Source organism: Dromaius novaehollandiae, chromosome 3 (genome assembly GCF_036370855.1).
Source record: "Dromaius novaehollandiae isolate bDroNov1 chromosome 3, bDroNov1.hap1, whole genome shotgun sequence".
NCBI classification, from domain to species: Eukaryota; Metazoa; Chordata; class Aves; order Casuariiformes; family Dromaiidae; genus Dromaius; species Dromaius novaehollandiae.
The window spans coordinates 89659592-89673061 of NC_088100.1; the positions used below are offsets into that span (position 1 = coordinate 89659592).

General features: G+C 39.9%; 1 protein-coding gene across 1 annotated transcript in view; it reads right to left on the reverse strand.

Annotated features, from left to right (window-relative positions):
- QPCT (glutaminyl-peptide cyclotransferase) overlaps positions 1 to 13470 on the reverse strand; it is a 15499-nt gene extending 2029 nt beyond the window's left edge. Inside the window, exons 1-6 of the mRNA XM_026102552.2 lie at positions 12967 to 13470; positions 8712 to 8858; positions 6203 to 6484; positions 3425 to 3601; positions 2448 to 2547; positions 1834 to 1950 (exon numbers count right to left, since the gene is read on the reverse strand). Coding sequence (XP_025958337.1) covers positions 1834 to 1950; positions 2448 to 2547; positions 3425 to 3601; positions 6203 to 6484; positions 8712 to 8858; positions 12967 to 13098 — 955 coding nt within the window. The 5' untranslated portion in view covers positions 13099 to 13470. The remainder of the gene's footprint in view (positions 1 to 1833; positions 1951 to 2447; positions 2548 to 3424; positions 3602 to 6202; positions 6485 to 8711; positions 8859 to 12966) is intronic.

Consider the following 13470-nt stretch of genomic DNA (forward strand, 5'->3'; position numbering starts at 1 on the left):
CCTGCTCTGTGTTGTTTTATTTGGGATTCTTTGCATTGTAATTGTTACTACTGTGCTTATGAGCTACAGAAGAGCAGAGAAACCACTGCATCTCCCCACATCCAGAACTGATTACCATGTTCTTTTTGTAACAGGGTTAGGATTGATCACTTTTTTGAAGCAGTTATTGGTCCTCTCCATAAGTAGTAAATTAGGGTGTCTCTTACTACTGCTCTGTGAAATAGAGCCAATATTGTCCTCTGAGAAGAGGATTTCCACTCTGAAAGGCTCTGTATTGCTGCATGCCCATGCATCAAGCCACTGATATGTAATGCAATTATTAGGTAAAAGAGGAGTTAAATTGGTCTTTTGCTTCCTGATCACTTTTTGGGGGCGGCAGTGGAATGTTTTTTCTTTACAGCCTGTTTCCTGTTTTACTGGCTTTTCCTCTATCATTTATTTCAACTGCATATTCCTAAGAGCAATGCCTTTTTTAACTAGGCATTAATCATGGTATTAGAAAACGTTTTCAGGTGTACTAGCTGTTTTCCCTATCAGCTTCTCTAAGGTAGGTTTTTTGTTATCTCTGGACATGCATGTGAGAGCTGTGTTGTTTTCATTGGCCCTGGGGCCCTGCCTCACTGCAAACAGTGAAAGAGGTTGATGGAGCTGGAGAGCTGTTAGGCAGGCGACAGTAGCTGTAGCTCATTTAGCAGAGCCCTCGCTTGGAAGTGGAGAGGCCTGGCTGCTCTTGTGCCTGCTTCCACAGCTGCATGTGCATTTTGCATTACTTAATAGTTACAGCACATAAGTAATGTTGAAATTGGGGCTGGACATGAAGATACCTCCCTCTTTTCCTAGGCAGATACCCTCTTCAATGAGCCACGGTGTCATACTTCCTTTTGCTTAACCCTTCTCTAGCAACATGACCCTTGTAATCCATGCTGTACAGAGGAAAAATTCAACCAGAAGCATGTACTACATCCACTCTTCTTTGGCCTGCCCTAGTTTTGAAGATGCTCTACCAGATGCTTGAACTGAGAAGGATGTTAAATCACATCTTGCCAACTGCTTTAATCACTGACCTGTAACTTCACAAGGTGGACAGCACTAGTACAACTGCTTTCTCTTTCTTCAATTGAATTCCAAAGGAAAAGGCTGAACCCAGAGTCAAAGGCAATGGTGCAGGTGTCTGTGCCAACACAGACACTCAGATAGGGAATCCTGGTTTCAGGTACATGCTTAATTTCAGGAGGCACGTGGGACTTCAGGCGCATTATGTCCTTTGCTATCCCTACTGGCTACTCTATGCACCTTTCCCACTCAGGCTGACAGCTGTAAAATCCATCCATTCTATATGGGACACAAATACCTAGTTTGAATTCGTGAGTTCCTGCAGGAGTTATGCCTTTAAATTTAAACACGTAATACTAAGCATTACTGTAGATTTGAGAGTAGATTTTTGTAGAATTTTGTAGTGTTTGTAGATATGACCCTTGACTGTTTCACTGCTTCTAGGAATACTGTAACTGTCTAATGTGGAGTGCAGTGATACCTTACTGTATTGGTGTTACTCATCTGTGTAAGACACTATACTGCTAACAGAAATTTCCATTACCTCTACCACTGGAGTTGTGCTCCCACAAGATGATGATGGATACATTTTGCCTCTGCTTTTGCTCTGCTATAGTTTTCAAAGTTGTGATTCTTTGCCTGCTTAAAATTGGACTTAGAAACATCAAATTGGGACAAATAAACTTGAAAAGCAGGTTGGTATGTACCTGCTCTTTCACTAAATTGAGCTTTTTTTTTTCTGAACTTGCCTTTTAAAAACAGTATTAGAGCTTGCAGTACCTCTTAATAAAAATGGAATGTGGTCATCTTCAACCAAGCCTCGATGTAAATAAGGCTGGAAATACTGTCTTTCAGCAAGGTGATTCTTCAGTAGATTCATGCTGTGTAGCTTTTGCTCTGTAATTCGCAATGAAAATTATGATTAGAACTTTTGGACAATGTGAGGCATTTTAACACATTTGAATTATTTTCCTTCTTATATGAAAGCTGTTTCCATCAAAGAAGGAAAAAGAGTTGGAGACTGTCTTTTTAATTTGTTTAGTGCTGCATAACAGAAGACTTCAGGATTGATGCTATAATCATCATTTTACAGAAGGGAAAACTAACAGAAGTGAAGCAGTTTCCAGTAGTCACAGAGTGACAGTGCCAATCAGTTACTAATTTTTTATTTTATGGTTCCTAAGTGTCTGGGAATCTTCCTGAAATATTTTATTAATTAACAAATATTAAAATCTTCATACAGGTTTAAGAACTGCCAAATTTAGCATTTATCTTATTAAATTTTTAACTGTAAAACAGAAAAATAACCTAAAAATCTGGTTTACAGAACTTCCTACTTCAGGAAACTACACTCTAAATTTTCAGTCCTAAAAAGCCCATACCCTTCTCCTTACCAATTGCTTGAAGCCTCTGAAACCATCGGATAGTGTTTGGAAAATAACTGGGAAAGACTGGGTTTGGTGCACCAATTAAATCCAGTAGTACAAGTAGGTCCTGCAGAAGAAAGAATCTTTAAGCTTAAGACAGAATTCTTTACATTACTGCAGCAGCATAGAAACCCTTTGGTTCCTGTATAGGACATGATTAAGTCTTTGATAGCTCTTGCCAAGGACTTAGCTTTGCTGCTGCAGTGCCTGAGAAGATCTCATTAGCAGAACATAATTCAAAGGGGATGCATGTTGCTGTTTTCCCAAGGAGGAAAAAAAAGTAGGCTGTTTCTCAGCTCCTCAAGCTAAAATACAGCCTGCTGAAATGGACAGTATCTCCTTATTTGCAGTTTGTATGTTACATGCCTTTAAAAGAAAAAACTGAGTCAGGTGAGGAGAAAGCAGAGGAAATTGCTTCTTCCCTGGAGAACAACCAAGTCTGTTAAGGGCAAAGAAGTTTTATATACCACAAGATACAGTGATGAAGAAGAGAAGTGTGAGTTGGGAAACGACGGCAGAGAGAAGGGAGCAGACAACCAGAATGTTTGCAGGGGCCAGTAGGAAACACACAAAACTTAGCTCTGAGCTACCTGAAACCAAGCCTGGGCTGGGTGAGATTTGTTCATAGACTGTTTTTATTTCTGTTGTGCTTTCCTAATCACTTTGAATTACCTCTGTTTAGGAAGTTGGGTATCCTAGTTTATATTCTAATAAAATTTGGGTGTTTTGATTTTCTATGGCTTCATTTCATGCTTGCAGGGAAAGGGTCTAAGCAGATCCACCTGGAAAGCTCTTCTAAACTCTGTATTTTATCATATCTTCTAAAATTTCTACAAGCTTGTTTCTTCTGTTAACTTTGGTGGGTTCAGGGTTTCATGGGAATTTGGCCAATTACCTAATTAAAGAAACGCGATTCACTTATTAGGGAGGCGAAAGGCACTTACAATGCCCTGGAGCTGATTTGTGGTTGTTGAACCAGGTGGATGTGGAGTAGACACCATTTTTTGAGCTAGGTGTTGAGATCCATAGAGGGAATCAGAATACGACCACTGGACAAAGGCTTCTTCACCATCAAAAAAAATAAGCTGAAGTGAAAGGTCTGGTCTTGAAGTTGAGCTGGTCTGTTGGAGGAAGTTAAAAGTAACATAACTGATCTTGGACAGATGATGAAATAAAGGATCAATCCTGTAGCCATATAAGCAGCATCAATATGGGTATATTTTTAAGGTACTCTATGTAAACCTTGTCATGGTTTGTCATCTCATGCATGTGCTATAGCATAACAGTGGTAGGGATCAGCCATTACTGAATACCTACGAGAGTGTCATGTCTCTAGCCTGGAATGATTTTTGGTTCTGGTTAAAAGTTTCATTTCTGCCTTTAATAGACAGGAGCTGAATATGTTGAGACAGATCTGCAAAACCAGGTAGCTGAAACATCGTTTCAAAAAATGAGGGTGATGTTAGCAACAGCAGGGGATGGGAGTGCTACTATTACTTGGTGGCCCCACAGAGGAGTAATCTCTCTGCTACTGTTCTGCATCAGTGGAAGCGAACTGTGTCTGTGTGAAGCTTATGGTCATGCTTTCTCATGAAGCTCCTGAGAGGGACAAAAAGCGTTCAGTCATGAGAAGAATGACCCTTTCTTTTCCTTTACAGTCACTTGCAACCATCCAGGCAGTTTTACCCTAAAACCAAAGCAAAGAGTAGTTACACCCTTCCTCTTCAACAGCCACAAATATCACAGTAATAAAAACTGTTGAGAATATATATGATTACTGTATTTAAGGTCTAAAGGGAGCTGTGTGTGTGAATTTTTTCCCCAGGTAGAAAACCTGTTTTTCTCTATTTATTAACTGAGGCCTTGTTTGTGTTGGGGACATCTCCTAACAGTCTCCAACACTGCTAAACCCAGTTTGGTTCCACTATATGGGCAGTTTGGGGAACTGTAGTCTTAGGCAGTTGCCTTAAATATTTTAACCACTGTATCAATTAATTTTACTTCAAGTGAAGTTGCATGATGTGGTTAAAAAGGTGGGGTCACTGGCAACAGCCATGTCCTGTGTGGACGACAGCTCCCAACTAGCTGGAGCTGAACCAAGGTAAACAATAGTGGAAAACTTCTCGAAAATGTCCCTCACGTAGGCAAGGTGATATTGATTATGTTCACAGTGAGATAGAAGTTTCACTAACAGCAATGCCTTGTTGCCCTTTGTCCTTTGCACAGACAGCTTTTTTGATACCAGTCATTCTGCATTATGTTTTGGAAAAAAACTGTATTAATGCCGTTTGAATTTTGGAAAGAAGTATTTGTTATTATTATTACTGCTTAATGCATTCCCAAGTCTGAATAATGTAAAGAGATATCTTTGCTCTTTAATTTTAAACTAAGTCTATATAGCTGGACAAACATTGAGATAAAAATCGCAGCTCCAAGTCAAAGTATAAATAGATTTGGCTGAAAACGTAACAAAGTCTATTATGCTGCTATGAGCAGAACAGAAAGGTCATAGCTAATGTATTAAGCAGATGGATCCCAAAGTAGTTTTTGTTAACAGACTGTACAAATGACACTGTGCAATGTAATTATATTGCCTTTTTATAAAGTGCTGTCTTCTGATATGATAAAAAGATTAAATTAAAAAAAATGAATTACTTGCCAAAAATTCCAGTCTTTAAATTGGTACAGGTTTTTCCATAGATAACCATCAAGTAAATTTGTTCAAAATTAAGCTCCTAAATGAAAGCTTGTGTATGTTTTATAAGAGTGCTTGGTTTTGTGATTAAAAACATTGACATAGTCTTAATCTTCCAATTCTTAAATATTGTTTTTATGTCAGAAGGCACCAAATTAGTTTCTGGAAACAACTGCAGACAAGTAAACTTAAATATTGTAGCTAATTGTATTCCCTACACTTGATAAAATAGTTGAGAGAACTTTTCACGTGAATGCTCTGTTGGTGTTTGCGAATTATCTTCTGTAAATAGTAAATGCAGAACCAGTAGATGGCACTCATGAATCTGTAAAATAGCTTTTGGTGTTTGTAGGATCAGAAGATTGTGTGCCCAGCAATAGCAGCACTTCGAAGCAGATTTTCGTAACACAGGTAAGGTGGGCTGATATATAATACTATTACTTGACTGTTTTTGTGTATTCAGCCATCATTTTTTTCATAAATAAACTATTCAAACTGATGAAGCAAAACAAGAAGAAAAGGTTGAAGTTGTTATGGGATGGAAGGGCATGACAATGTACCTGTCCTGCATAGCAATTTATTAATCTATCTTCCAAAACAGAATGCTACTTAGATATTTGAAAATGCAAAATCCAGAGAGCAACAAATCCTTGCCAGTGACCCAAGACATTACTGAGTATAACAGGGACTTCCTGGGTAATGTTCTGTGCCTTGTATATGCAAGGTACAATCATATCTCACTGAGTCTATGAAGCATATGTATTATTCATGTATACATTGTTATTTTTATATAGTATATATTTATTGGATAGTTTTTAGACAGTCACCCTTTGCATATACAAATTTTAATGGGATAATGTGCTCTAAAGTACTAGATACAGGTTCTATTCCCTTGAAGTTTATGGGAGTTTTACTATAGAGACAGCGATCGGAGAATCAGATACATAGCTGAGAGAGAGGACGCAGAAATGCTCTCAGGCCTATTGCTTTTTTGCAAAAACAAATGAAAATGAAACAGGCAACCTACCTTGATTAACTGCAGCTTGTTATCCAGGGCACGTGCGAGCTCCAGTATCATAGCGCAAGGCACGGCTGAATCGGTGGCTCCCACAAACACTCTCCCCTGCCACTGTGGGCCAAAGAACTTTGAGTCATAGTGGCAAGCAAGGACTAGGTGGCGTTTTGCAGAGGGGTCGAGAGTGCTGATTATATTTGAAAATGTTTGATATCCATATGGTGTGTACCTCTGAAATGTATCTTCTTCAATTACCCAGCCAGCCTGTAATCTTTGGAGACGGTGCTTGATGTGCTGCAATTAAAAAAAAAAAAAAAAAACAAAACAAACAGATGAATACTGCTTGCTTGAAAACGGTGTTGCAAACAAATTATCAGTAGCTACTTAACAATACTGACATTTAAGCATTTTTGTAAGTTTGTGGTATTTTTAATAGATAAATTTTGTAGCAAAAGATTTACTTTTCATAGTGGCAATAAATTAAGTGATGTCATTGCTACCTTATCTTATTTTCTGACTGGCTCACTTGCTTTTGATCTCTCTCTCCTGTCCCTTGCTAGTACGGTCTTGGGAGTCCAAGGGTTCTTTAACCCATCAATACGACACGTTAAAATCTTGCTATCTGAAGTTTCCTGGCCAGTGATTTTCAGGTATGGCCAGGATAGATCTAATATTTAGTTCTTCAAATACAAGCTTTCAGCTCAGTTGTGTCTTTATGTTAAATGTCAAGACTATGGCTACAGAGAACTTGTTGTGGCTATTCTGAAAATTATTGTGCATAGATGCACAATACAGTAGTAAAAATAATATGCTGGACTTTTTTTTAACTTCTATGAGAAATCTGCCTTTCAAGTGATACGAGTTGTTTACAAGGCTATAAATTAAAGAAAGATTGAAGCATTTGAGAACAACCGATTTTAAAAATGAAGTCCTGTAAGCGTAAGTCATTTTAAGATAAAAATTAGGACAGTGAATCTGTGTAAGAGGTCATTCATTTTAGGCAGCTTCCTACCTAAAGAGAATACCGCTAATAACCCCAATTATACTTAGTACACAGTTCTGGCTAACTTTTATTAGAAGGCCATCTCTGTTAAGCAACTTATTTTTACTGGTCCCTTGAGTGCTTCTTCAAGGCAGATTCCTCTCTCTTTAAATAAACATTAGGAAAAGCCTCTAAGGGGAAAAAAAGAAAACATGCTTTACAGACTTGTCCTGCTCTTAGTGAAGTCAGTGGGAATATTGCCATAACTTTTCGTGCTAGCACAAACTTCCATTTTGTTTGTGGTCACCTTCTGAAAGCTTTTATGGAATTGTATAGTCTATCCATTATCTGTAGGCAGAGCATAGGGTTTCTGGAATGGATTAAGAGGAATATATAAGCCTGGATGTAGTTCCCAGTAAGCATTATCCTTGACTTGAACTGGCCTTCTCCCTAAAATGAGTCTCATGCTCTTTCTGTATCTTAATAAATGTCATCCATTTTGTACTCTGTTCTGTTTTGACAATGGAGATTTTTTTTTGCTTTGGTGGGGGTATGTTTTTGTACCATGTTGTTACCTTGTAATAGGATGATCCCTGTTTGAACGTGATTTGTGGTTTTATATCTTAAGCTCTGCTGGTTTTTTTCTTTTTTCCCTTTCATTTGGCTGCCTGCCAGGGTATCACTGAGGAAACCACAGAACTAGATCTATAGACACACACATAGAGCATGAGAAAAGCTGCATTTTTCCAGTCTACTAACTGGAGACTGGCAAATAAACTTATTGTAGTTAGGGCTATCTTGGAGCAGTTGAGTCGCCATCTAAATGGTAGATGATGGCACAGAGTGGTTACTTTCTAGTGAGATGTTGCAAAAGTCTGCCAGTAAACACCGCCACGCCGCTGGTTTTGTCTCCTGGCTGGCTAATGTAATCTGGAGGGGGCACAACACAGCCCTCAGGATGCCCAAGCTGCGTGCAGAGCAGGGGTGCCGAAAGGGCAGCAACCTGGTTGTGTGGTAAATCATCATGGCTCAAATACAGCTGGAGATGTTACCAGCTTGGGGCCAGGTGCAGTCCAGCTGCGTTACCCAGCGTTAGTGTGCTGCCGTGCTCCGGCCAACGGGGCTAGCGTTGCCCTTGGCCCAGTGCTGTGCTGCTGCCTGCCGACCATGTAGACCGCCGGCTGGTTCAGCCTCTCCGACACCCTTCGATGTTGACGCGCCCATCTGAGGCCATGGTACAGCAGAGGGCAGCAGCAACTGTTGTGTTGTGCCTTGGTTACCCAGCCCTGGGGGAGCTTTTTAATTCAAAACATTAACCTAAAAACTGGTTTTCTTTCACCTTTCTATGTAGTCCTGGGAAGTAATGTTGGCTAAAATGCAAGCTGTATCTTGTAGGCACTGTGCAGTCTAGACTAGAACAACGAGAGAGCTCATCCTACTGAAAGGAAGGAATTTGTCCCTTACAATAGTGGCCACTAAAGGCACTACCAGAGCATAAATAATAGATGTTCTTAGTGTCTTCCAGAAATGTTGTCTTACCTGTCGTACGGCGTAATTTCCCGGTGATCCTGAGTATCTTTCTATCAGGAAAGGACGCAAATCATTCTCCCACATTTGAGAAACATCTGTGTTTTCTATAACTTTTTGAATAGTGTTAGAATGTAAAATTCTTGGTTGATGGGAATACTGTAGAAGGAAAAAAAGGAAAGATTGCTGTAGCTATTACTAGATTTTTTTAACCATAGTTTTCTTCAAAATTACTCTAAATGTGATATTTTAACTAGTATATTGTGCTATTTTGATTTGCTGACAACAAAAGTTATTTTAATAAAAGCTTTTCTCTCAAAAGCAATTGACATTTTTAATTTCTGCAGGTTTTACATTTTTGTGTTTTCCATGCAGAATGTGCTAATATTAAAAATGTGGGAGAAATCTTTACCTACTAGACATGCAAACTCAACCCATGATTGTTTTTTCCTCTTTTCCTTATGATACTGCACCACATATATCCTACAGTCATGTCTGCAACTGTGCATCTTTCAAATGAGGCTTCTGTTCAGACTGAAACACCGGAAGCTTTATTTTAGTAATAATAATATTTAGCTTTAAGCTATGCCTATATTATGAGGTGCAATACTGTGCAAGCTCTGTCCCAGAAATAGTGAAGCTGCATCGTTGTGGCCTCTGCCCACAATGTGGTGTTGGTGCAACTACATAGCATAGCGCAACTCAGCTGGAGTGAGCTCAGGTGAATGTCAGCTTTGTGATGTACAGTTTAATCTCCGAAGTGGCAGCTCATCTCCTGTAACAATAGCTAGTAGTGCCAGCATTGATATTCCTGCCAAATACTCTTTGGCCTTTCCAGTTGCCTGAGGGTGGACCTCTAGAGCCATTTGGGATAACCTAGACCATTGAGACCTCCTCACGGGGCTGGCAAATACGTCAAAAACTAGTGAGAGCCGCGTGGCCTTCTGGCACGGTAGCTGAATGCCAAGTGGGATACCCTATGGCAGTCTAAACGCCCCTTTTGGCTCCTGATTTGAACCTTCCCAATTGCTAACAATAGGCTGCTCATGAACTTCCTTAGCCACTCATGCTTTTATAGATTTGTGTCATAGAGTAGTTTATATAGCTATTCCCTACTTCTATCTTAGGGGCTTTCCTGTAGTCTGATAATTGATCAGACTTGCTGCCTTTCAGTGTACCCTGTCTGCATCTGCTCTATCCTTTCTGTGATGAGGGGAGCAAGGGAAACTGGACTTATGAGTACACCATAGCCTTATAGTGTAGTGTAATGGTATTCTCTAATTCATTTTCTTTTCCTTTCCTACAAATTCGTAATGTTTGACTTGCTTTTGGCTGCTCTTGCATTGAGCCGATATTTTCATAGATGTATTTACTGTAACTCCATCATTGTGTAGATTAACAAAAAATAAAACATAATTCCCCCTGTTTCCCCACTCACTCACGTGCTTCGCTTCACATTTGTCTGAAATGACTGCTGAAACTAATTTATTACCTGGCCAGTGAGTATACTGACCTTAAGGTCTTCTGCAGTTCTGTGTAATCAACTTTCCTCTTAACCATGCTGAACAGGTTAATATTGTTAAAAAAAAGTTCTTTTTGCCTCACTATTTCTCCTCTTTCTACTTCATTTATGTGTGCGCCGAACAGAGCAGCCCAAGCACAGATGCTTTCTAGACTCCACTGTAAAAACTAACCATTAAATTCTACCCTTCACTTTCTCTTTTCCTAGCTGTTTATCTATGTGAGGACCTTTCCTCTAATTTTATCTCTGTTTACTAGTAAAATTAAGTAGGAAAGAGACAGAAGAATACTGAATCCTACAATGCCAATTACATTACAGCTTTTAAGTTTAAAGCTATAATCACACCCAATTTCAGGAGAGGTAGTTAACATTTTTAATGCTAACAAATTTAGAAATTTATTAAAGAAAAATCACATTTCATCTGATATACTGTAAAGTTGAACTATTAAAAGTTTTCAAATTGTATTGTAGAAGAAGCATAAAATGTTTCAACTTTTGAAAGACTAAAAGTTTAATACAATGAAATTTATATCACTGTAGAAAAGACACAGACATGGGAAAATGTTGGCAGGGAACAGTTTTATTCAGGAGGAACAGGAGGTAGGAGGAGAGGTAAAATCTAAAACTGCACACTTCAGAAACAGTGTGGGAGGACAATTTAATTAAGGAGATTCAGAAAATACACCTTCATCTGAACAAGTGAAAAGCTCAATTAAAATGTTGAATCATGTCTAGCTTGTAACTGTAGAGCATGCCTGATGATCATAGCCATTGAATCACTGCAAAGAAACATTATTATTAAAGTACAAATGTATGAAAACACTTCAGAAGAGAGGAAGAAATTTCCAGTTTTAATAATGGAAATATCTTCAAATTCAGGAAGTCATAGAATTACAAAGGTGGTCATGAAATATAAAAAAGCAGCAGAGTGAGAGCTGTGGGTGACTCATTTTTTGCAGTGTTGGTCAATCCATATTTCCTCCATATGCTTTGTCCATGTGTTCAGCTACTGCCGGAGAGATGACGCCACAGTAGGGAGGCAGAGCAATGTATTCGTGGCAGGGCTGCTGTTAAATACTAAGCTGCCTAAACTACTATACTGTACTACTAAGCTGCCTACAACTGCAAGACTTAAATTTGAGACAAAAATTTGATGAGAAAGAGGAAGTGGCTCTTGGTTAGCGTCTGTAAAGGCAGAGGAGTTCAGATGCTCTGGTTCTGCGGTTAGATGATCTTACTGCAATCATTAGCAAATTGATTGACTAGTTAGAATGGAGTAAGATAAACAGTGTATTTGTGTGGTTGGGGGGGGGGGGGGAAAGGAGCACCAGGGCTCCACGCTTCTACACTGAGTACTGACTATAGATTTAGCCTTACTTATTTATTCTTATCTATGTCATATATATAGTAAGATAAAATGAGCAAAACAGAATGACAAGATTTCTGTTGAATTATTTAAAAAAAAAAAAGTCTTTACATGAGCAGTGAATAAAATCAAGGAGTAAGGGAATGACTAAGGGGAAGTGAGCGAAAACATATGAGGGAAGCTTCATTTTGCCAGTTTGCCCTGGACTCTGATTTGTTGTTGAAGAGCATGTTGCATTGGATTAGCAGAGTTCAGTCAGTTCTAGGTGAACTTTGAATTCATCTCTTCCACAAACACCTGAGAATGGGTTTTAAAAGTGTATTTTCCGTTTGGAAATGCCTGAAGCCTTTAATTAAGTGCAACTTGCAGTGCCATGATATGCTATGTTCCATGTGATTCTGTTCCTCATGAAGAAGTTGTTAGTGTTTCATAATCAGCCATTAAGAGCTATTTGCTATACATAGAAATTGGGATTGTATCTGCTTATTATTGTTTCACTAAACATTATCCCGAGAGTGCTTTTTTCACTAGTTTGCAGAACATTTTAAATTAAAAAGAATACAGTATATTTCTACAAGACATTATAATATTATGTCCTTTTAAAATAATTGTGTAGAAGCTATCAGTACAATCTCTGCTTGTTTTTCCTAGCTAAACATGAATCACTTCTGGAAGAACCATTTGTTTTCCCAGACTAAAATACTGTCCTTCTCTGAATCACCATACTTACGTTGAAAATTAGAATATTATATATTATCTATAAAATTATATAGAACATGCTTGTAGGTTTCGATCCCTCCTGTCTTGTTACGTTTGCCCTTAAACTCAATAGCTTTCTCTGACATTTACTGTGCTAGCTGCCAATTCCCCGTTGGCGTGAATCATATCATTACCGTGACAAATGTGTGAAGGCTGTTATCCCTAGCCGTTAAATTAGAATGAGAGGGAAGCCATGCTATCTTTCACCTGTCTGTACCTTGCAGAGCAGCTGCGCTGCCTAAAATAACGGAATTAGATGCAATCTCAGCTTCATGCTGCCAGTGGCAGAAAGTGCTTAGCCCAGCCGCCTACGAGCACCGCATTATTACCATGTCAGCTGCTCCCACGTTACAGCATGAGCCGTGACCACAGACTACAAAGATGAAACAAAGAAGAAATTTGTATCCACGCTCAAGAAAGACTGAGAAGGGCCACATGAAGATGTCTGAGGTTTCCTTACTGATGGACAGAGAGGCTGGCAGGTTCGGGGTGTGTGGGGGGGTGTTATTTAGCAGCACTCAGCTGCTGATCTCTACCTCCCACGAATGTGCTAGCCCCCGCACTGTAGGTAAGTGAGGTGGAGAGGAAAGAACAGGCTGAGAAATACAAATGCAACCCACCTTCTCCAGGGTCCAGTCTGTCTCGGTTTCCCTCCCGCTCACCAGGTGAAGCAAGGAGACTGCGGACAGGCAGAATGCCCCGATCCAGGTGGGAGCCATGGCTGCCCCCTCACCTCCGCCTGCCCCTGCCATCCCTCTCCTGCAGCTCTGGGGGCTCTTCGTGCTTCCAAGCCGGAGCGGCTCGGCCTGCAGGCCACCCTCCCCTTCCTCTCTGCTGAGGTCTGGGAGGGAGAGGGGAGAGCCAGGTCAGTGCTGAAGGAAGAGGAAAAAGGGCAGCGCTGGAGGGAGGGAGGGAGAGAGGCTTCTGCAGAAAGAGGCGTCTAGCTCTCAGTTGTTCATTCAGCGAGAGCCATGCTGGCTACATCAGCCTTTCGCAGCCCATTTCCCTGGTGAAATGAGCCTTGTCCCCAGCACCACGTCAGCAGTAGCAGGAGAGGTGCATGTGACTAATCCCCAAGCCCTCAGGCAGCAATCACTGCACCGTGGTCTCTCTCTTTTTCCCAC